The following is a 25307-nucleotide window of genomic DNA, read 5'->3' as shown; positions in this document are numbered from 1 at the left end:
TCAAAGCTTTTTCGCTTCATATTACATAAAACGATCATATGAAAGATAGTACATACTGTAACTAGATAATTGATAACTACTGTGTTGTCTACAGTATTATTCTAATAAGTAGACGAGGTACGAAAAAAATCATGCTCGAACAGTTTTGTTTTCACTCTACCAGTCGCGCATTGTAGAATACACGTCCTTGTATATAACGTCCCATGGCACCATGGGTATCCCCATTGCATGCTGGGTAAAGAAGTTCTAACTCCTAATAACACAACTGCATTTGACAATAAATGTAAAAAAGCAAAATATACACAGTAAAATGTGCTACACAATGCTCATGTATTTGAAACAAAATAAGAATATAACTTACAAGTGATGCTTTATCAAAACACGAACAGAGAGATAAAATAGCAAGCAATGGCTGCCCAATTTAGCTCATCTTTCAGCACTTTTATTTTGCTATGAGCTCAAGTAGTCACGTGATAATGTCTGTACAATGACCCTAACATACTAGTTACACTTAAGCGCCACTAGGCCCGACAAAGTTTTGTAAAGCTTAAGTAATGTAATGCTAACTCCTACCCTAATCAGAGAGGACATAACAGCAACTTTAACCCCTTCTAGCCTAGTGTGTCACATTTGATACACTCAGAATTTCATTGGAGACTAATTTAGAATTTTGAAATTTAAAAAAAAAAAAAAAATGATGGATGCAAGTCAACACATGCATCTGCAGGTTCCATGAGAAAAAAAATCTGGATTTAGCTAGGGTAATAGATATTAGAGCGCTTATTACACATAGTCATTTTGATTTTTCTTTTTCTACAAACTTGAAAAAAAGTACCATTAGGACCTTATTTTTTAAGTTTTGGGATTCTCTGACAATTGCTTCATGTTGCAGGCATTAAGGGGTTAATGTGGTGCTTTTAGTAGAGCTTGAAATGAATAAGGCAATTTACATGTAATACGAATTTCATTATATGAAAAAAAATTTACAGTGACTCATAAAAGAGGTGCTTTTCTTGCATGCTTTTTGTCCAGCTTCTTAAAGGGATCCACGGCTAGATAGGCTTGTAGTTCTTAAAAGAAACGTTATTATGAGTTAAAATAATTGAATACGAAAACCTCTTTTGATGTTTTCGTTTTTATACAATTTGTAAAATTACTCAAACTAGAAGGTTGCCATTGTTTTTGATGTCGAAGGAAGGTGACGTCACTGGGTTACGCTGCCGGGCTTCCAGAGTATGACTCTAGTCACATAAATATGTGATCTGTTCAACCCATTCAATTTGAACCCGAGAAGAACATTAATGCGCGTGATAGCACTGTTGATATTTCACAAAACGAGCAGCAAAAGCAAAGTGAACAGGAAAGACTGAATGAGACAAGACGAGAGTAGGACAAAAGTGGTGTTCTGCCAAAATGTGCTCCACTGGCAAAATGTCCTACAAGAGGCGAATTTGACACCCAAAGTACTACCATACGCTTTCAACTTGTTTTAATTAGATGCATACAGACAGAACATACTAAAGATGCCTTAAGAAAACACTTAAACATAGTAATATCATACAAGGGTGGTTTAAATACACTACAGGACTAATGTGGTCAACAGATCAACAATCTGCTTTCATAAACTTCATAATGTATTGACGGGACACAGGGCGCGGGGCCAATAAATAGGGGGCCTGCATTGTTGGAGAGGCTGTCAAAGCTGACCGAGTGGAATCACAGACTAAGAGCTTTTTTCATTGAAAATTCTTGTGAATAAATCCCTGAATTCTTTATAGATATGGACATAAAACAGTCTCGATTCTTGGTGAAAAGCAAAAAAACATGCAGTTAGCATTTATTTTTCATAAATATGTCGAAGTACAATGCTAGACTTTTAGTAAATGCAGCTAGTGGCCGCCTTATGTAATCAGAGCTTTTCCGGTGAAAATTCTTTTGAATAAATGCTTAAATCCCTAATTTCTTAATAGATATGGACGTAAAACAGTCTCGATTCTTGATTAAAATTTAAAAAAAAAAAAAAAAAACATGCAGTTAGCATTTATTTTACATAACTATGTCGAAGAATGATGCTAATCTCTTACCTCTTTTTTGTGATAAGGGGGCTGCCACAATGGCTATTTCCGTTAAAAATTCTTGTGAATAAATGCTTAAATCCTTGAATTACATATAGATATGGACGTAAAACAGTCTCGGTCCTTGGTTAAAAGCAAAAAAAAAAAAAAAAAACGTGCAAGTAGCATTTATTTTACGTAAATATTGCGAACTATGAAGCTAGTCTGTAAAGAAATTAGCAGCCGCAATATGTAAACAAAGACCTTTTTCCATTGAAAATTCTTGTGTATAAGTGCTTAAATCCCTGAATTCTTTATAGATATGGACGTAAGAGTCTCGATTCTTGGTTAAAAGCAAAAAAAAAAAAAAAAACGGGCAGTTTGCATTTATTTCACGTAAATATGTTGAAGAATGATGCTAGTATGTAGCGGTTAATTTGTCCCATTGATTTTTTTTTTTTTTTTTTTACGTTTCAAAATGCATGCATGCTATGAAAAATGTATCTTGAATCCTCGAACAAATCACTCCTGAGACAATCCTTCCTTTTTATATGTGATACAGCTTTCGTACGCTTTCAATCCTAAATCAGGCGTTGGATCACTGCATGTGTTGACTCTGCGACTGACTGCGAATAACTGAAGCGGACTGTAGGGCAGCCCCCAACTTAAAGGCGTTGCGCAGTGAAAGTGAAATGTGACCCGTCAATCATTATGAAGTCTATGCTGCTTTAAAGAGCATACGACACGAGAAAAAAAAGTCTTCAATGGCATTATTATGTGAATTAGAATCATATTTTGAGACGATTCGATTATATACAACAATTTAGCAAAGCGCAGATGACGAGAAATTTGTCTTTTAATTTGCCGGTTAGCCACGCCTACCATTATAGGGCTTTAGCGTCCCCAACAGGTGGATGACGTCAGTGGTCGACTGGGCTCATCGGTTTTACTATTCAGCCCATTGAGGGGGAATTATTCAGAATGAGGAAAACGCGACGAAGAATGCCGCAAAATGTCATTGTTTCAGTCTCTCTACTCCAATATTTTTACAGGATATTCTTTTTATCCAAGTATTTTTCCCCAGTAGCTATATAAATGGCTTGAGAAGGACCAGTCAGCCCGTCGAGGGGGAACTATTCACAACGAGGAAAACGCGACGAAGAGAGCGGCAAAATGTCATTGTTTCTGTCTCTTTACTTCAATATTTTTACAGGATATTCTTTTTATCCAAGTATTTTCCCCTAAATAAATGGCATGGGCATGACAAATAACAGTCTTGTGCTGAATGGATAATGAAATAATAAAAATGCATTTATTCAGGACGACATGGCAAAATTACTCCATAATGGTCAAAACTGTCGACTTCACCTTTACTGTCGCACCTCCCGAACGATATTTTATGACACCTAAATCGGACATATGTCACTCATTTCGCTTCCCCGGCTTCGGAGAATGTAAACAAACCAGAAGGCGTGACAGCTAGCCGACATGGTAACCCGAACCGAGTGATGTTTCAAAGTCTTCGAAGCGGAAAATCACACATAACTAGCCTGGATTATTTGACATGACGACCCGGTTGTCGATTGTCTTTGCGGATCGGCAAACCGCCCGGCGGAGAGCAATTTACAGTTCGTTCCCCGGAGGAGGGTGGCAGGAGTTGTTGTGCAGCTAATGTTCTGCAAATGAGCATGAGGAGAGCTTTTTACATGCCTATCAATGATCAAACGTAAGTAGTCCTTTATTTAAAGGAAGTTTGTAGTGTTTACTTTGTAATCGCTGTATTCGCATTTGACATAATACAAAACAAGATGTTTACTCACTTCCTGTTGGTCCCACTGTAAATATCCACGGTGAATGGGAACCTTTTGAAACTCCAAAAAGGCGCATACGCCTCTCCCTCATACAGAACGATTTTTCTGCAGCCGTTTGGCTGGCGTGATGCGAAAAATAAACGTATTAATCCGCAAAATCAGCTGAATCCTTCGTCCTCATACACAACAGTACACTGTAGTGTGAAGAGGACGTCTTCTACCGTACACGTCACAGCGCCCTCCTCCTCAATGCAAGACTGAAGCCGGAAGTCACTCATTTTCATGGCGCGGGATTCAAAAAACTAAATAAAAATAGTGATCACTTCCACAAACATCCAAGCGGTCCATATCATTCAGGGGCATAAAATACCGCGTGTATTATGAAATAAACATGCTTTTTCATGTCACATGCACTTTAAAGCTACCACCAAAAAAAAAAAAACACGATGCTTAAAAGTAGGAGGGGAAACACATGCAAAAAGTATTTTGAGGCAATAAAAAGGTAATAAAAGACTTACTAAAAACACAAGTAATAAGTACTCGCCGCTTTTAACCGACGTGCGCATGTGCTGGACATCTCGTAATGTAGAAGGAACTGCAGTATCCCAGTAGTGTTCGTCTAGTGACAGTGACAAACTACATCATCACCCCGAGCGTCCATTGCGGGCATAAAACATGGCCGCTCTGTCGGTCAAAATATGTACTAAATATTATAGATTTCTAAATCAACGGGAATATTTTATGTGTTTTTTTAGGGCTGTCAAACGATAAAAATTTTTAATCGAGTTAATTACAGCTTAAAAATTAATTAATCGTAATTAATCGCAATTAATCGCTATTCAAACCATCTATAAAATATGCCATATTTTTCTGTAAATTATATATATCCATCCATCCATTTTCCATGCCGCTTTTCCTCACGAGGGTCGCGGAGGTGCTGGAGCCTATCCCAGCTAACTACGGGCAGTAGGCAGGGGACACCCTGAACTGGTCGCCAGCCAATCGCAGGGTACAAGGAGACATACAACCATTCACGCACACACCCATACCTACGGACAATTTAGAGTGTTCAATCAGCCTACCATGCATGTTTTTGGGATGTGGGAGGAAACCGGAGTTCCCGGAGGAAACCCACGCAGGCACGAGGAGAACATGCAAACTCCACACAGGAAGGCCGAAGCCCGGGTTTGAACCCTTGATCTCAGAACTGTGAGGCAGACGTGCTAACCACTCAGCCACCGTATATATATAATTACATATATATTCTGTAAAATAAATTGTTGGAATGGAAAGATAAGACACAAGATGGATATATACATTCAACATACGGTACATAAGGACTGTAGTGGGCATTTCACTCTACTGTCATTTAAATCTGTCTATGCTGTCCTCACTCTGAAGCGTCTACTTTTTCCAAAGATAGACAGCTAGTGAACGACGTCTTAATAATCAGACTTCTTCCTTTTTCATCTGATTTATTAATAAAATGGCCTCAAACCACTGTCCTCTTTAGACCGTAGTGAAACTACAAAAAAAAAGTACACAAGCATTGCATTAGCAACAACGTTAGCTTAGCACGCTATACAGGTTCACTAAACATAAACAAAAACCGTCTCATACAAAACATATAACATTTCGCTTACTAACATAATATGTACATTCTTTACAACAACCATACTTACGGACAAATCTTGTCCAAGGATCATATAAGCACAACATTACAACGTAGGCATCAGGCCGAGACGTCGTGCAGCCATATTGAACTGGCAAGAAAGCAATAAACCATGTCGCAAAGCGACCACAAGAGTTCGCTGTTAGACAGCACAAAAAACCTTGCTGTAAAACTTACCAAAAGGCAGAATACTGTCTGAGCGGGACATGTGCGTTAATTGCGTCAAATATTTTAACGTGATTAATTTAAAAAATTAGTTACCGCGCGTTAACGCGATAATTTTGACAGCCCTAGTTTTTTTATAACATATTTTAGTAAAAGATAACAATTGTGGCTTTTTAGAGCCTACAAGTCCTTAAGTCCGAGGTTCCCTTTAAGAAGTTTTTCTGTTGGTGTTTTTGTGTGAATGAATAGGGGACACGGGCCAGCCGGACAGCACTGTTTGCGCAACTCTGGGTGGACTACTCCTAGCTCCTGAAGTCAACAGTGACCTCACTCCTCATGTGGAAAATGTCATTACTCGTGATTAGCGGGGGGCGTGTGCTCAAGCGGCGTGTAATAACCATTTGTGCTGTCCCCCACATAGCATGATGACTTAATTCAACTGTTTTCTGCGGCAAAGCTGTAAGATTTATGGCCAGAGAGGAGGCCCATCGCCGCTTTGAGCCATATCTCAGTCCATTTAGCAGAGAGCTGCTTCATATCATGCAATAAAGATAATCTGATCTTATTAGCACGTCGATTTGAGGAAGTCTTTGCGGGGGGAACAGATGCCAACCCAGTTAAATCTATATGAAGGTATCTGTGTGTGTGTGTGGGCGGGGGGTTTTGTGGTTGTGTAAATGTACTACCCCATTAGACAGAGAAGTTGTAACCAGGGCTTTTGTGCAGTGGAATAGTTTTCCATTGCTATGGTTTCAAGATGGAAAAATACTGGAACAAGTTTTCCGGTTTGCTCTCCAGAAGAGTTCAATATCCGCTTCCGGCAAAATGTCCAGTTTGTGATCAGTAGGTTTTTGGGCTCAACAAGAAAACACACAGTCCTATCACTCCCCACAAATGACAAATCTATATTAATAGTTGTATCAGCACCACAGCTTATTGAGAACAGCAAGTAATAGTTGTGATGAGCCCATCAGCAGAACACAACTCACTGTGCAAGGAGCTGCTGGAGGCTAGCGTGACCCCGGAGTGCTGCGACGGCAGCAGGCGTCTGGCCCTGCTTATTTGGCAGCCGCACCGCGTCCCTCGCTCCCGGCTGCTGCAGTAGGAAACGCGTCACGCGGACCAAGCCTCGACGAGCAGAGAAATGCAGCAGGGTCTCCCGAGGGTGCAAGTCTACAAGACAAATGGAGGGTTGAACAGAAGTCAAGTTCATATAGTTGAACAATTCATACTGTCTTTACATCCACTACTGAGGCGTACCTACAGGGCATCCTGTAAATTACGTAAGTGACTTTTTTTACTGAATAAACTGTATCTACAACAAATCCTTCACTGACAATGCCACTTATATTTGGGGAAATGTTCACATTTTCAACGCCAAAAGTCCTGTGAGCAGCACTCCAACCACTCCCTGAGTTGTTGCACAAGTTTGTTTTGCCTGTCTCTGTCTGTTGGCAGGACTTCTGTGATCCAAATGTGCTTGGTTTCCACCAGACTTTGTGGCGGGCAATGGGAGACATCTTCATTTGATTAGCGATCATTAATGTGTTTTGTTTTGCTGACGGTTCTCCTTTTTAAGATTCAAACATGCCGTCTATTTGGGCACTCTGTGACAGCATTCGTTGAACAATTGCACTTACTTTTATTTTTCAGACTGTTTATAGCTGGTTTCATACTTTATGGGCGCATTCACAAGTGACTTGTTTGGTTCAGATTAAACCCAAAAAGTTCGTGGTGGACACCATTCGGGCTGGTGTGAATGCAAACAGGCAAATTCTGGTGCGAAACCAACAGCCTGTCTGAGACCTCGGCGAAAAGGTAGTTTCTGTTCATTTGTGTGGCTCGCTATACAGTGGGACAAATAAGTATTTAGTCAACCACTAATTGTGCAAGTTTTCCCACTTGAAAATATTACAGAGGCCTGTCATTGTCAACATGGGTAAACCTCAACCATGAGAGACAGAATGTGTGAAAAAAAAACTGAAAATGACATTGTTTGATTTTTAAAGAATTTATTTGCAAATCATGGTGGAAAATAAGTATTTGGTCAATACCAAAAGTTCATCTCAATACTTTGTTATGTACCCTTTGTTGGCAATAACGGAGGCCAAACGTTTTCTGTAACTCTTCACAAGCTTTTCACACACTGTTGCTGGTATTTTGGCCCATTCCTCCATGCAGATCTCTTCTGGAGCAGTGATGTTTTGGGGGTGTCGTTGGGCAACACGGACTTTCAACTCCCTCCTCACCCCTTGGCGTCAAAATGATTAACAAGAACGGTGAGCAAAAATCCCATAACCACACGGGGGGACCTAGTGAATGACCTACAGAGAGCTGGGACCACAGTAACAAAGGCTACTATCAGTAACACAATGCGCCGCCAGGGACTCAAATCCTGCACCGCAAGACGTTTCCCCCTGCTGAAGAAAATACACGTCCAGGCCCGTCTGCAGTTTGCTAGAGAGCATTTGGATGATCCAGATGAGGACTGGGAGAATGTGTTATGGTCAGATGAAACCAAAATAGAACTTTTTGGTAGAAACACAGGTTCCCGTGTTTGGAGGAAAAAGAATACTGAATTGCACCATACCCACTGTGAAGCATGGAGGTGGAAACATCATGCTTTGGGGCTGGTTTTCTGCAAAGGGACCAGGACAACTGATCTGTGTAAAGGAAAGAATGAATGGGGCCATTTATCGAGAGATTTTGAGTGAAAATCTCCTTCCATCAGCAAGGGCATTGAAGAGGAGACGTGGCTGGGTCTTTCAGCATGACAATGATCCCAAACACACAGCCAGGGCAACAAAGGAGTGGCTTCGTAAGAAGCATTTCAAGGTCCTGGAGTGGCCTAGCCAGTCTCCAGATCTCAACCCCATAGAAAATCTGTGGAGGGAGTTGAAAGTCTGTGTTGCCCAATGACAGCCCCAAAACATCACTGCTCTAGAGGAGATCTGCATGGAGGAATGGGCCAAAATACCAGTAACAGTGTGTGGAAAGCTTGTGAAGAGTTACAGAAAACGTTTGGCCTCCGTTATTGCCAACAAAAGGTACATAACAAAGTATTGAGATGAACTTTTGGTTTTGACCAAATACTTAATTTCCACCATGATTTGCAAATGAATTCTTTAAAAAAAAATCAAACAATGTGATTTTCTGGGGGGTTTTCCACACTCTGTCTCTCATGGTTGAGGTTTACCCATGTTGACAATTACAGGCCTCTCTAATATTTACAAGTGGGAGAACGTGCACAATTAGTGGTTGACTAAATACTTATTTGCCCCACTGTATGTGTGAAAGTGACTGCACAGTGGTTCGGATCGAATCTGAAATCACACACATATTTGTTGTCAGCAGGCGTCCGAAGCCACAGGCTTTGTGGAAATGTAGTTTGGTTAGCCTCACAAGCTAGCCTGAATCGTAGCAGTGTTTCATTGTGTCACTCATTGACATGCAGCACCTCCCACTCACTAGTGTCTTCTCCAGGTTCCAGAATTGCTTGTATTGAAACTCACGGTAAGATTTTGTTTCTTATCTTGGCAAGTGAGAATATGTAATGTTGCTTTTGCGTTTTAGCGTATTTAATGCATGTTTTCACCTGGGGGTGATGATGCGGTTGGACTGGACTGGGAGAATTGCTGTGCTAGCTAGTAAGTGAAGCTAGTATGAAGACTAGTGTGAGTTCGTCACATTCTGCTGCTGGTCAGATTGTTTTGTTACAGAACTGTGGGATGAGTTCCCAAAGTCGTACCTGCATGCAATTCCAGCTTATCAGCAGTGTCTATATAACCGATCCTAGGCGGCTTGCCGAGATATTGACTTGCTGTCATTTGAGTTTATATTCTTGACCCCTTCGTTGCGAGTTGCATCTTTGCCTTGGTTTTTCCCGTTCATCTGCCTCTCACTGTGGTTTTCCCTCTTTTTTTTTTTTTTACTTGATCCCGACCTACTGTCACGTACCGTTTTTAAGTCTCCCTTTTTGCGATCGCATGTTTTTTTTGTGTATGCAACCCCTTTCACACAATCCAAAAGTTACTGTTCTGTGCTTGCTTCACTGCCACTTGACACTGCGGTGAAGTGAGCCGCGTTTTCTAATTCCGTGATCTAGCCAGCCGCACTTTCTTTTCAGTTTAGTTTCCATTTCAGGTTTTACCGCAGACACAGATAGAATATGGATTGTGATTGTTTTATAAGGAAAATCATAGCTCCAACGTCACGCAGAAGTATAGTCATGAGGTCAACGCACTGTCTGTCGCACAGGAAACGCAGGTTCGAATCCCGCTGGAGACCTCTATTTAATTGCTTTTGCTGATTGTTTGGTGAAATATCGACAGTGCTGTCCTGCTCATCACTATTCCCCTCGGGTTCAAATTAGAAAGGCTGAATCAACGACATGTTTTATTATGTAGCTAACGAGTGACACTGTGAAAGCCTGTCAGTGCAGCCCAGTGACGTCACCGCCCAGGGTGCATTGCGTCGTCAACAACAACGGCGACCTACTAGTTAAACTAATTTTACAATTTTTATTAAAACGAAAACATTAAGAGGGGCTTTAATATCCAATTACTATAACTCATACTAACGTTCATCTTTTTTAAGAATTACATGTCTTTCTTTCCGTGGTGCCCTTTAAACTAAAGGTCTGTGCTGAGTGATCCTCCACACTAAATGTAATGGAAAATAATGTACTGTTTTCCGGCCAAGCGTGTATTATCATCACGAAGTTGGCAATGTCCTTGTCGACGCTACAATATATGCTCATTGTCAATCTTTCATTCAAAATTGTTGGAAGCCTTCATTTATTTATTTGTTTGGACTAAAACTTTTATATCTTACAGACAAAAACATTTTTGAGTACTCATCAACCAAAACTAGATGAAATTTGTTGGACATTTCGTCGACTAAAAGTAGACGAACACATTTTGAAATGACTAAAATATGACTAAGGCTAGTAAGTATTTCTGTCCAAAAAACGAAAATTGGCTGCCAAAAACAACATTGCATCACAGTCTGTAGTTAGCAGTACATCAGCAAACATTTGGGCAGAAGCCCACATTAAAACGATGCTGGTCCAAATTTCCCGCAAACGCGTGTTAGTCCGCTGAGACCGCTTTGTCCAATAATTCTTCTTATTTTTATTTTTTTTTTTACTTGCTCAGATTCTATTTCTATCTAAGAACGTTAAAAACTATTCAAGAAAAAATATATATATTATATGTTCTAGTAATATTACCACTTAATTCTTCCATTTGACATATTTTCCACCTTGTTTGAGCATAATGTGTGTCAAATATATTTCCTTGTTGTAAATTGTTTCAGGAAATACCACAAGGCTGACCTGCACCGTCAGAACATTGGTTCCCCAGTAAATTCCATCCCGGCGGCAGAGGTATGTGGTGGAGGGCCAAAGCCAGACTCTCATCCAGACGCTCGCACTCCATCAGAGGGATGTGGCACTCGTCCAGGAGCAGCGCCCCATCCAGGCCATCAGTGCGGCCCACAGTGCTTACCTGGGTAGTAAAGCGTACAGTGTTAATGCATCATTTCTATTCAAAAGTCGGGGCCTGTTTTATCAAGGCTCACCAGAAACTGGGCCATGTCGAAAGCCAAGTCCTGTAAGAAAGTGAAGTGTTGCTCTGCTAAAGGAGTAACATGAGAGGAGAGCGTCGTCGGCTCCTCAAAAGTCTCTGTGTCACCACGAGTGACAGCGCAGAGGGTGACCAAAACCTCCTCGCAACAACCATGAGCTGCAGAGAAGGAAATAAAATTGTTATCCATTTAAAATGTTTTTGCAACTTTCCAAATTTTTACTTAAAGTGGAGGTTGTTTGCAAATTTCACTTTTTTTTTTAGCTTTTAATCATGCTGTATTGTCATTCCCTTCTTAAAAAGACAGTCAGTTTTGTTTAAAAAAAACCATTTACCAATGTTTGGGAAATCTAATCTCTCCTGTCTGCCACTGGGTTCTGCTGAAATGCTCAGTGGTACCTAGCTCCGCCTCCTACCCCGAACCCCTCCTCTGGCATGCACTGCTCCCTCCTTGCCCCAAGTTGCAGGTAATGCTACAGCTTAGCTAACACTTAGCGCTTGGGCAGACTTCAAGCGGGAAGAAAAACGCACAATGCAGCTTTTTTAATGAAATAATTGAAGAAATGTTATTTTTAGATGCAAAGGAGAGTTTACTCTTTTTACACTTCCAAAGGACGACGTGCTTCGTCGGAAATGGCTGGACTATGCAAACGGATGTAAGTTTCGGAACAGAGCATGGGGGGGGGGGGGGGGGTTGTGGGTTCTTAAAGAGAGAGACTCCCATTTCCAGCTGTTTGAGACAGCCATGATGCGATGACAAGCTTATATTAAGTCCTTTATGAAATGTATAGCATTCACAAATCAATTCAAGGTAAAATTTTTACTTGAATGTTCTTCAGAACATTAGTGTCAAACTCATTTTGGTTCTCAGAACACATTTATGGCAATTAGAGCTCATGTGGGCCGGACTAGTTTATTTTTGGCCAAATAAGCTACAGTGCCCTCCATAATTATTGGATTTATAATAATTATGTGTTTTTTAGCTTCTAATAAAAAAAAAAATTCTAAATAATATGGGACCTTAATGGAGAAAAAGACAAAAATCCAACCTTCAATACAAGTGCATTTATTGAGTGGGGGAAAAATCCCACATAAAGAAATAATTATTTGACATCAAATAATGTGTGTCACAATTATTAGCATCCCTGGTGTTAATACTTTGTACAACCCCCTTTTTCCACCAAAAAAGCACCTAATATTCTCCTATAATGTTTCACAAAATGGGAAAAGACAGAAAGAAGGATATTCAGCCATTCCTCTTTGCAGAATCTCTCTTAATCATCCAGAGACCTGGGTCCTCTCCTCTCTACTCTCCTCTTCAGCTCACCCCACAGGTTTTCAATGGGGTTGAGGTCTGGGGACTGAGATTGCCATGGGAGGAGCTTGATTTTGTTTCTGGTGAACCATTTCTGTGTAGATTTGGCCATATGTTTAGGGTCATTAGCCACGTTTACATGCTGACTTTTATTCATAGCGATTCAAATAATTCCGAATGGAAATTTCAGATCAGCTGTTTACATGTCACTTCATCTATTCCGATCCAGCGTTTACATGTGTCTGCCTTTATTCCGAAAGGACGTTTAAAAACTGCCGTCCGACATGCGCAGATTAATCAAAACAAAGCGTCACGTTGCAAAACATGGAGATCGATCGTCAGATCAGCTGCTGTTTTAACTTTTCGAGTGGAAACAACACTTCAGAATGACAGGCCGTTCATTTAAAAAGTTGTGTGGACTGGTGGAGGGATTCATGGATATAAACTTTCCGCCGGACTCCAATTAGGTGCGCTGTGCGTGTGCTTGGAACTGGAAGCCATGTTGCAAGTGACGTTACTTACGTCACCAAGTGACGTCACCACGTCAGTACGGAGCATGTGCAGAAAGAACGCAACCAGACACCATTCCGCTTCCCTGTTTACATGATATAATTTTACTTCTAATCGGTTTGGGAAAAGGAATATTCCACCCCTGTGAATCGGAATGAAATTCCATTCGGTTTGGGCCTGTTCATTCCGAATGAGGTGTTTATATGGAACACATTTATTCAGTTTGAACATCTAAACTAGGGCTGTCAAAATTATCGCGTTAACGGGCGTTAATTAATTTTTTAAATTAATCACGTTAAAATATTTGATGCAATTAACGCACATGCCCCGCTCAGAGAGTTTTAAATGACAGTACACATTGAAACGCTCACTTGTTGTGTTTTATGGAGTTTTGCCGCCCTCTGCTGGCGCTTGGGTGCGACTGATTTTATAGGCATCCATGAGCATTGAGTAAGTAATTATTGACATCAACAATGGCGGGCTACTAGTTTATTTTTTGATTGAAAATTTTTACAAATTTTATTAAAACGAAAACATTAAGAGGGGTTTTAATATAAAATTTCTCTAACTTGTACTAACATTTTTCTATTTAGAACTACAAGTCTTTCTATCCATGGATCGCTTTAACAGAATGTTAATGATGTTAATGCCATCTTGTTGATTTATTGCTATAAAAAACAAATACAGTCCTTATGTACCGTATGTTGAATGTATATATCCGTCTTGTGTCTTATCTTTCCATTTCAACAATAATTTACAGAAAAATATGGCATATTTTATAGATGGTTTGAATTGCGATTAATTGCGATTAATTACGATTAATTAATTTTTAAGCTGTAATTAACTCGATTAAAAATTTTAATCGTTTGACAGCCCTAATCTAAACCGATTGTAACTGGAATATTTGGCTCCATGTAAACGTGGCAATAGTCTTGCTGAAAGACCCAGTGACGACCCATCTTCAGCTTTCGGGCAGAGGGCAACAGATTTGGATTTAAAATGTCCTGGTATTTCAAAGCATTCATGATGCCATGCACCCTAACAAGGTTTGTTCACGTAACAAATCCCAAGCATCTTAGTTTGGAGACATATAATGGTCAATAAGCATAACTGCTGTGCTAAGCTGTGACCAGCTCTTCTACAAAGGCAGAAAGCATTCACATTGAAGGCAAAATGCATATTGGTCCAAAATCGATAATGAAAAAAAAAAAAAAACAATGTTTATATTATCAATATCATTTTTAAATGCTTTTAACGGTCGATATTAAAGATGTCCCGATCGATCGGCATGGTCCGATCACGTCATTTTCAAAGTATCGGAATCAGCAAAAAATTATCGGACATGCCTTTTTTTAATACACATATATATATATATATATATATATATATTTTTTTTTTTTTATCGTTTTCTAATTGTATTTAACGTTACAGACAAAATGTCTTACACTCATCCATAGTAATTTTGGCTTGAAGTAGGGCTATCAAATTTATTGCGTTAACGGCGGTAATTTTTTTTTTTTAATTAGTCACATTAATTAATTAACGCATGCGCTGCACGACCCACTCACGCATTGTCGCGTTCAATCTATAAAGACGCCGTTTCACCTGTAGATATCGCTAAAAGGCAGCGTATAATGAGTAGAGAGAATTTTGACAGCCTTTGGAGCCATTTTTTATGTGGCTAAAGCCTTACAATACCTCTCTCAGCAATTAAAAATAACGTGGGAGGCTATGTGGGGAAGAAAGGTAGTAATTGATCATTTTCTTAACACCCTATGTTCTTTCCCAACGCAGAGAAGGTATATCAATTGGTGCCCCTATGCACAGTCATGGTTGCACTTCCCATCATGCATTTGGGCAGAAGTTAAATGGCTGCAGTATCATTTACTGAAAGCTCAACAAATACACTAGATGGCAATATTTAGTCACAATATACAAAGTCATATTTATCCTTTAAGAATTACAAGTCTTTCTATCCGTGTATTCGTCCGAGTTTTATTCATTTTTTTCTTAATGCATTGCCAAAATGTATATGATCGGGAAAAATTATCGGGAATGATTGGAATTGAATTGGTAGCAAAAAAAAAAAGCAATCGGATCGGGAAATATCGGGATCGGCAGATACTCAAACTAAAACGATCGGGATCGGATCGGGAGAAAAAAAAAACATGATCGGAACAACCCTAGTCGATATTACTACCCAATATCATTTGCCTGAAAAATAGGAGATATTTTACAGGGAGTTTGTCAGACTTTTAACCAACATACAGGTAACATTTTCTTGCTGAAATCAAATTATATACAGCATGTATTATATATTGTTATTTTCTATTTTCATTATTACTTTTTGGCATGTCATGTCACCGCCATGCCTTTTTAAAAATTATTTTCAAAAAGCAGTTTCCTCCACATTTTAGCACCTCTCTGATTCAAATTCTGCACAGCCAAACTTGCCTTTTTTGTATTTATCAGTGTCATTCTATCAATCGTTTTCACTGAAAGAGTCCAGAGTACAGAAGCTAACACGCAACGCAGGCACATTTGACCTGACCGCCAAGCGAAACAGGCACATTTGTTTAAAATGGAGAATGAGTCGGAGGAAGAATATAAATCATTTATTCCGTCTTCTCTAGCTTCCCCTGCAATAATAAGTCCAGACAGACTTCCTCCTGCTGGCCGGGTGACGCCAGCCCAATATATGGCCGCTATGATCATTGTACTGTATTCGAAAGCAGGAGAGAGCAGAGGCACTTATCGCTACGGGGTATCTGTGAATATGATCCTATATGCTTTAATGAGACGTGATATCAGCACCATTAAAACTCTATAAAGCAATAGTGCTTTACTGACAATAAGGGATTGTCTGATTAGGAATCTGTTGATAAATACGTGACCAGGACAGCATTTACTGTATTCTGGTTCAAATTACACGGTAAGAGAGTAGACAGCTCTTTCTATAATCAAACATATCTGCACCATATTTTGGCCAATCCGGTGAACAGATGAGCATACAAACAAACTAGCAGATGCTCATCTATAACGTGGTGGCCCCTAAAATATAAAACAATTACTGACAGAATTTTTTTCAACATAGAAAATAATGGAAACTGAATCAAACTCTTTTCAAGGGTCAAACTGTCACCATTCTTTTTTTATTTTACTGTTGTGGCATTTTTAAAGTCACCTAAATAACTCATTCACTCCCAGCCATTTTCAGAGCAACCCCCTTTGCTCCCAGCCGTTTTACTGGATTTTGACTGATTTTGCAAGGCCCACGGAAAATTCTGTTCTATTGCTATATAAACATGGAACCCACCAAAAGAAAGATTAGACTCTCTTTTTTCAGCAGGAAAAAAGTAATTTCATATCTTTTTCCATTCTTAAGATATCAGCATTAGAAAATAGCTTAGTTTGAGCAATTTTCCAATTTCTGATGAAAAAACAGAGAAATTGAGCTTTTTGTAAAAGCATACATTTCAAACATAACTGACTTTAACACAGTTATTTTTTGCTTTTGTGACATCCCAAACATTTGAATAATGTTTTCCTTCTACAAAATAACAAACAACAAGACAAATAGAGCTTTTGATGGCAAAATAATTTATTTACACATAACTAAACTATTCAACTGAGAGATGACTGTTGTGGCCGCGGCTGTATTGGCAGACGGGGTAAATTTTTCCCTCATCGCCGCCTGTCTGTCTCATCAAGACAGACTTTTTTGAATCTTTCTTTTGTAGTGACCACCACCTCATAACAGAATTCACCTAGGGAACTTGTGTTGGGCATGTGCCTTGTGTTTCACATCTTTCTCCACATTTTTCTCACGCTTCTTATTTCTTCTAACTTCCGTTTCCTGACTATTTCTCTTCATTCATTTCCTTTCATGGTCCGATATGACTTCTTAACAAATGCGCTACTGCCCTCCAGTGGCCAGTTTTATTGCTTTAAAATGGATTTTGAGCGTTGTGCTTTGGAGCGAACTTGCATCAGAACCTAGAGATGTCTCTTTTAAAAAAAAAAAAAAAAAAAAAACGTAAAAGACGTATAAATACGTTTTTGGGACACTGAAACAATTAAAAATGGAATGTATTCATACGTTTTTTGGGAGCAGGTGAGTTAAAGTTTTTAAGTCTGAAGTTTTCAAATTCATTCTTTTATTGTGACCACACCAGTAGTTTGTTAAGCAGTGTGTGACCAAGCCATGAGAGCATTTATTTTGCATTCAAGTGATGCAGTAATTTAGCACAAAAAGTAAAATAAATATTATGTATACGTTTTTGAAATATGTGGTATTGGTACAGAATCCGCATCGGCGATACCACACAGCTTGGTAGTGGAATCGGTATCAGAAGCCAAATATTTTTTAGCGTGCAACAGTATGAAACAATATAAATTGCCCGGACGTACATTTAAACTTGTCATGCCCATCACTGGTTGAGGTACTGTCGCATCTTTATGATACCGGAAGACAACATACAGTGTGGGAGATAAGTTTGAGTGAAGCTTGAGTAAAAAGCAGGTTCAAAATGATGTTCATGTGTTTTGTTGTTCATCTCTATGTCCTTAATTTCCACTCTTTGTGTTATAGTTTTGTGTTTTGTCAATTTCGTTTGTAGTTCTATATTACATTTGGAGTGATCATTTGCGAAACTTATAGCTGACGGGATTTTTAAAACACCTCAGTTTACCACAGAGTTTATGTTTGCACTGTTAAAAAAAAAACTATTTTTAAAAAACAGCCAAAAACACACACACAAAAGGCTGAGGACCTTAAGGGTTAAATGATACAGTTTTTAATTAAGCATTGCAGATGTAAATTTTATTCAAGTATTTTTTTGTATTAGAAATAAATTGCCGATTATTGTTTTTCCATGCGCTTATATAACTCAAATATTTACCAAATTAATTCAGGTTTGAGTAAAATGAATTATAATTCGAATTTTTTAAATAATCACTTTTCTATACAAACAAAATAATGGGTGACGGTGCTCTTTTTTTTTTTTTTTTTTTTTTTCTCCAGGTAGTCTGCAACCCTAGGTGGTAGTAGAGCCGGGCGATTTACCGAAAATTTATCGTTACAGAGATTGTTTACGATGACCGACGTAATTTTGACCATGTCAGTAAATTCCTTTTATTAATAACGAAAAAATTAGTCTTTTCAGCCCACTTTGACAATGTGTTGTTGAGCTATGCTCATTCCCCTTCAAGAAAGTATAGCCAGTGTGCTTAAATGTGCATCTCACAATCAGTCGCCTTATTTTGTCTCTCTCTGTGTGTGTGCGACTAGTTCATAAAGGTACAAATTTACCATTTCCAATAAGCTCAGTATGAAGTATAATCCAACAGTGTAGCATATAATATGACCGTTTAATGACCATAGCTATTTTTATGTAAGTGCTTGCTTTTTTCTGTGTCATTACTGTCATCATAAAATCTTAAATGTTTCACTGAAATAAGAAATAGAGCAGTATAGCTTAATGTGTGTGGGGGGGTGGGGGGGGGCATATGTGCGTGTGTGTATTTCAGGCAAAGCTATGAAAAAAATCCTGAAACCTTGAAGTAAACACTTGTGTTGATGATCATGTCACAGCAGCTATGAACAATAAGTTGCCCGATACTCGGTCCTCTGTTTGAAGTGGACTGTTCAATCCCCTCTTGCTGTAAGTCATTTGAGTTACAATGACATTTTTGCACAGTGCCAATATATATAATATAATAATATAATAGTAGCAATATTTATACTGTTGTATACTGTTCAAGTCATACAAGCCGTTATAAATGTTTATACTTTGAATGCTTATTGTTTCCAAGATATTTTTATATACCGTATTGGCCCGAATATAAGGCGTTGTTTTTGCATTGAAATTAGACTGAAAAAGGGGGTCGTCTTATATTCGCAGTCTAGACGTTATACCCATTCATGACACTAGATGGCGCCAGATATCATTGAAGCGATGTTCTGTCATGACTGATCTCAGCTACTCTCAAGTTTAACCAGTTTGCATTATTTTATTGCATTGTTTTTCCTTATTCAGATTTGTTTCAAGACTACAGTTACAGTTAGACTTCACTTTGATGGTTAATGCAGTTATTGCAATTTTGTTGTTTTATCACAATAGACTGGTTTATTTACATTTCAAAAACCAGAAGCCATTCATTTACAAATGTGATTGCACTTTAGTTTACATATTTAAATATTCAAATATTAAGAATTGAATGAGGCAAAATAACATGCTTTTTCTCTCAAATATATTGTTAAAATCATTTGTTTCGGATGTACTGTAATTATTTTCTGTATAAAAATTAATTTGGTGTTCAAAAAGTCTTTTTTCAAACTTGAGCCTTGAAAAAGGGGAGGTCGTCTTATAATTAGGGCCGTCTAATATTCGGGCCAATACAGTACTTATGTTTACACTGCATGCACAATTATTAAACATGGAAAATGAATGAATGAATGAATGTTAAATCGAAAGCTGGTAAATAATCAACAACACACAGTTAATTTGAATTTTATGCATTGATTCAGATTTTAAAATTATATAATTTCGTTTTGGCGAATTCGTCATTTATCGTTATCGAGGTAAATCTGCTCAATTTACCGTGAGAAGTACTTAAGGCCATATCGCCCAGCCCTAGGTAGTAGTCATCTCAAAACGCAAATGTTGTGGGTAAACCATGGGGTACACACTGAACTGAACTTTTTCACTATTTGATTATGATTTAGTTACAAGAAACATGTCTCAACATGCACGTAAAAGTTAAGATTTGTTTTCCAAAGTAAGAAGTGGTTACAGGGTTACCTTACAATTAGCAATATTAATAGTTTGCAGTTGCATGCAAAGGTGCATTGTGGGCGATATCATGAACGGGAATCATGAACATTTGTACACTCCTCTTACCGGGACATAGTGCCTGCAGGGTGTCATGGCCGCTCCTCAAAGTGCTGCTCAGGTGCCTCTGTGTGCTGCCGGCAAACAGCAGGAAATAGTTGCAGGCGGTGGCGGCTGCACCCACCTCGTCCATGGCCAGCTCATCATCAGTGAGCTGCACTGTGATCATGCAGCGGCCCTGCACAAATGCATAGGCACAAACAATGGTGTTTGAATTGATTTTCTATTAAGTGTTGCTTCATTTTTAATTCTTTGGAAACATACATCATGACAATATGGGGATCCCGCAACCTAGATATGGGTGGCTGATATCCAGCACTCAAAAAGGCTCATTGTTGGACTCTTGATTAATTATTGGCCTCAGTAGCCAGACTGTCTATTGTCATGGTGTTGTCACTTTCTGACACTACTGTTAGTCAGATGTGAATGCAATGTAAAAACACACAGAAGCGCACGCACACGTGTTTTTGAAAAGTCACAATTGACTGAATTGTGTGTCTGAGTATCTCTCGGAATGAAGTGATGTCACCCGAGTACATGGCAAGCAGAGGCATCTAAAAGGGGCAATTGTTTTCTCATGAGCTTCTTTCCACTGGGGGAACTGCAGCTTTATTGACACAGAGAAGGCATAATAGGGACACTTCATTCCGTTGTTGTCTTGTCGCCTACTAAACCCGATATGTGCAAAATCCGCTGCTTCGCGGTTGGACTGTCAGGGTCATAGGTGCTTCCTTCTCTTGTGTGGCGTGCTAGCCTCAGTGCTCATTTCATAAACTGGGCTTGACAGCACCGACAGTCCACATCCACATTGTCGGTCATGCAACAAAAAGCCTACAGTGGTCCCAGAGTCTGATAAGAGTAATAATAAATTAATAAAAAATAGCAGATGAAAATCAGGCATTGCTTTTGAATCACAGTTCAACAAGTTCGACTCATATTGAAAGTAATTTGACTGTGGGGACATGTTCGACCAAGGTGTGTCCTCTAATTATGACATGTTTTTAAACTTGTAATTAGTCGGCCGGCCCATTTAAAGTGTGGGAAGTAGTCGCAGTGCTGTTTGGTGGCATGGTGACACTAAATATGAACCAGAGAATGCAAAGGAGATGGCTGTGTAAGGAGATAAGGAAAAAAATTATACACAAGCCATACTAAAAGTAAAAATAATCTCACAGTTGCACATTCACAAATTGTAGATCAGTAGCCAAACGTGTGGCGGAAGGAGGGTAAATTATAGCAAATTTGAAGAGACTGATCATACGAATGAGGACAAAACAGCCCTGAAAACCACCAAAAAAATAGAAGGCGAACTATTTTTGATTAAGGGCTACGTTGACTTGCCCCAAAACCTGAGAATGTCCGATAGACAGATAAGACAAACGTGAATGTTTTTGGCAAGCAGAGATCGGTAAAGTTTAAAAAACTTCAAAAAATTTACTACTTATATAAAAGTAAAAGTAGTCATCCAAAAAACTTGCTCAAGTACACGTAAAAAAAGCCAGGCGCTGGACAACCGAGCAGAACGACTGGGACCACCAGTGCAGCGGGCTCGCCGAGCAGACCCCGCAGAGACTCAAAAAAATCCATCTTTATGAGACAGGCAAAGATGAGGGAAAAGTTTACCCGGCTCCCGTGGCGACAACAGCGTCATCTCGGCGACAACAGCATCATCTCTCAGTTAAGTGTAAATAAATTGTTACCTTGCTATCAAAATCTCTATTTATCTTGTTCTTTATGATATTTTGTAAAAGGGAAAACATTATTCAGATGTTTGGGATGTAACTAAAGCAAACAATAGCTGTGTTAAAGTCAAAGTTATGTTTGAAATGTATGCTTTTACAAAAAGCTCATTTTCTCAGTTTTTTCATCAGAAATTGGAAAACTGCTCAAACTAAGCTATTTTCTAATGCTGAGTTCTAAAGAATGGACAAAGATATGAACTTACTTTTTTTCTGCTGAAAGAATAGTCTAATCTTTCTTTTGGTGGGTTCCATGTTTATATAGCAATAGAACAGAATTTTCTGTGGGCCTTGCAAAACCATTCAAAATCCAGTAAAACGGCCAGGAGCGAAGGGCCTTGCTCTGGTGAAAATGGCTGGGAGTGAATGAGTTAAGAGGGGTTTGAATGTAAAATTATTATAAATCATACTAACATTTATCTTTTAAGAACTACAAGTCTTACTGTCCGCGGTTCCCTTTAAAGACACCACGTGATTGAACAGGCCAGTGTGATCATAGGACTTCGGGCAAGCTCGTGTGTGGTCATGTGACTGTATTGTTACACTATTGTTGGTGAAACTGGAAGAGCCACTGAGGGCATCTCTAGCAATAATAACGTGAAATCTAATGCTTAGAATAAAGAGGAATAATGTCTCATTTCCCCTTCATGAATATACTCAAAAAATATGGCATGGTAACACTACTCTGACACGAACATTTTTTCACCAAAAGTTCCAGAAGTAAAAGTAAAGGAGTAAATATAACTCGTTATTACCCACTTCGGTTGGCAAGGCAAAATGCTTTTTATCAGGACAGTCACAGACTGAGGACCGCACTATGTACAAAAACTGCAAGCAGTGATTCTACACGATCAGTCGTACAGATGGTTATCGCACTGTGTCAAACACACAATCTGTCAGTTGGCTAAAAGTTGCGCTGAGTGCCAAACAGCAAGCAGCAGACTATTGCTATGCAAGGGAAGTCTTGCGGTCTCAACACGCAGGGCCGAGTAGTAAGTGCGGTAAATGAGCTGTAGATAGGTGAAGGCCAGCAGGCATGACATTGTGTCTATTAAAAACTCATCTCTTATCTCAGCCCCAGATTGGAAATTAGTAGGTTCAGGCACTACTGAGCAGATTGCTACCTCGGCGGATTTGTGACTCTGCACTCCATGCCAGAATGAAAACATATTAGTGGGGAAATAAGATCCGCACAGTCACAAGGAACCGGCGATAGCGTAGTCCATTTAGCAAAGTAGTTTCTTAAATTATTCCTGACAGCAGCAAAACAATATTTTTCCGCTGTTTGTTTTGGCCTCAAATTAATATCCGCTCATCACAAATAACATTACGAGCCGGCGACTTGTGAAAACAGACGTTCTCGAGTAGAGTGGCTATCGATCCGTCTGTGATGACTGCATTTATACAAATGCATGAGGAAGTGATGCGCCGAATTGCAAGTGGCTGTCATGATTCATCAGTGGCAAAAAAAGGAAGTGGAGAGCAGTAACAGTACACCAAATTGATCCAGCAAAAACAAACATTTTTAGGATAGGTATTTAAATCCCTGTACATCACATTTTTTAGCCTTTGTAGCACCTCCTGAAAGGTTATAAAAATCAGCCAGTTTCATTCCAGTTTCACTAAGCAATTTGCTAAATGCAATTATCACACTCGAGTCTCAAGGGCTCTGTCGGAAGCACAACAGTAAAGCATCGTTTTATGTTTAAAGTAGCTATTTAGAGATCAATTTCAGAGCTTGTATGTTGGAAAACCTCTAAGGAACATGTCCAAAAGAAACCCAATTGGTAGAAAGCAAGATCAGCGGTTATGCATGTGAATCAGTGTTGTTTTTGTCAACAAAGACAATAACGAAAATACAGTAGTACCTCGACGTACGATCTTTTCGACACCCGACATCCCGAAAATTTGACTAGCCATTTGTTTCTACATCCGACGACATGCTCGAAATACTACGATTAGGGTTGTTCCGATCATGCTTTTTTGCTCCCGATCCGATTGCGATCGTTTTAGTTTGAGTATCTGCCGATCCCGATATTTCCCGATCCGATTGCTTTTTTTTTGCTCCCGATTCACTTCAAATCATTCCCGAAAATTTTTCCCGATCATATACATTTTGGCAATGCATTAAGAAAAACATGAATAAAACTCGGATGAATATATACATTCAACATACAGTACATAAGTACTGTATTTGTTTATTATGACAATAAATCCTCAAGATGGCATTTACATTATTAACATTCTTTCTGTGAGAGGGATCCACGGATAGAAAGACTTGTAATTCTTAAAGGATAAATGTGACTTTGTATATTGTGACTAAATATTGCCAACTAGTGTATTTGTTGAGCTTTCAGTAAATGACACTGTAGCCATTTACCGGTAACTGTTCTGCCCAAATGCATGATGGGAAGCGAAACCATGACTGTGCGTAGTGGTACCAATTGATACATCTTCTCTGCCTTGGGCAATAACATAGGGTGTTAAGAAAAAGATCATTAGATATTTCTAATCGTAGGGAGAGGGATTGTAAGGCTTTAGCCAATTACAAATACACTCTACTCATTTTACGCTGCCTTATAGCTCTATATATAGGTAAAACGACAACGAATGCGACAATGCGTGAGTGGGGCGTGTAGCGCATGCGTTAATTGCGTTAAATATTTTAACGTGATAAATTTTTTTTTTTTAAATAATTACCGCCGTTAACGGGATAAATTTGATAACCCTACCTTAAGCCTAAACTAAAGACTCTGGATGAGTGTAACATATTATGTCTGTAACGTTAAATACAATTAGAAAACGATTTAATTAAAAAATATATATATATTAAAAAAAGGCATGTCTGATATTTTTTTTGCCGATTCCGATACTTTGAAAATGACGTGATCGGACCCGATCGATCGGCATCTCTAACGACTATTTATGACAGCTCTGCAGTTTCTTTGTTTTCCCGCAACACGGACGCACGGCGGATTTTCCTGTGAGAGATATCAACATGGGTTTTAAGAAGGTTGGTGCAAGTGGCGGAAAAAGGTGACTTACCATTAAAATGAAGATAAAAACGATAGAAAAATCTGAGCGTGGTGTGCGCGTCCGTCAACTGGCTCGATAATACGGCCGTAGAATGTCTACGATCTCAACAGTCCTCCTCCGACCTCCGTTCGCCAATCGTTATAAATTAAAGTGAGAATTATTATTATTGACATCGCCAAAAAAAAAAAAACACCAGCTTTGTTAGGTTTTTAATCATTTATCCCAGAACTTGTGCAACGCAACACGCCAGCTGTCCGCCGCAGCAGACGCCAACAACAACAGAACATTAAAAGAGAAGTAAAGTCTCTACTGCACCTATCTCACTGTCACGTCAGCCACGTGCTGCGTTCAGCTACAGCACGCAAAACACATCCGCCACATTAGAACCCGATTTGTTACATTATTACAGGAAGTGTTATTATTATTGTATTATTATTATGATTTTTTATTTATAATTTATTTGTTTTGGTATGTGTAATTGCCATTTGTAATAGTACCAGCAGCATTTATCAAGGATTTAGTGTAGA

The 25307-nt window shown here is 39.0% G+C and overlaps 1 protein-coding gene across 9 annotated transcripts in view; it reads right to left on the bottom strand.

Annotated features, from left to right (window-relative positions):
* Positions 1–25307, bottom strand: part of LOC130921629 (A-kinase anchor protein 13) — a 276582-nt gene that overhangs the window by 188207 nt on the left and 63068 nt on the right. For all 9 annotated transcript variants that reach the window (XM_057845733.1, XM_057845759.1, XM_057845767.1 and 6 more), the window contains exons 3-6: positions 20015–20183; positions 11283–11446; positions 11038–11209; positions 6692–6875 (exon numbers count right to left, since the gene is read on the bottom strand). In XM_057845733.1, coding sequence (XP_057701716.1) covers positions 6692–6875; positions 11038–11209; positions 11283–11446; positions 20015–20183 — 689 coding nt within the window. The remainder of the gene's footprint in view (positions 1–6691; positions 6876–11037; positions 11210–11282; positions 11447–20014; positions 20184–25307) is intronic.

Source organism: Corythoichthys intestinalis, chromosome 1, assembly GCF_030265065.1.
Source record: "Corythoichthys intestinalis isolate RoL2023-P3 chromosome 1, ASM3026506v1, whole genome shotgun sequence".
In the NCBI taxonomy this organism is placed as follows: domain Eukaryota; kingdom Metazoa; phylum Chordata; class Actinopteri; order Syngnathiformes; family Syngnathidae; genus Corythoichthys; species Corythoichthys intestinalis.
This window is presented reverse-complemented; position numbering and strand designations above follow the sequence as displayed.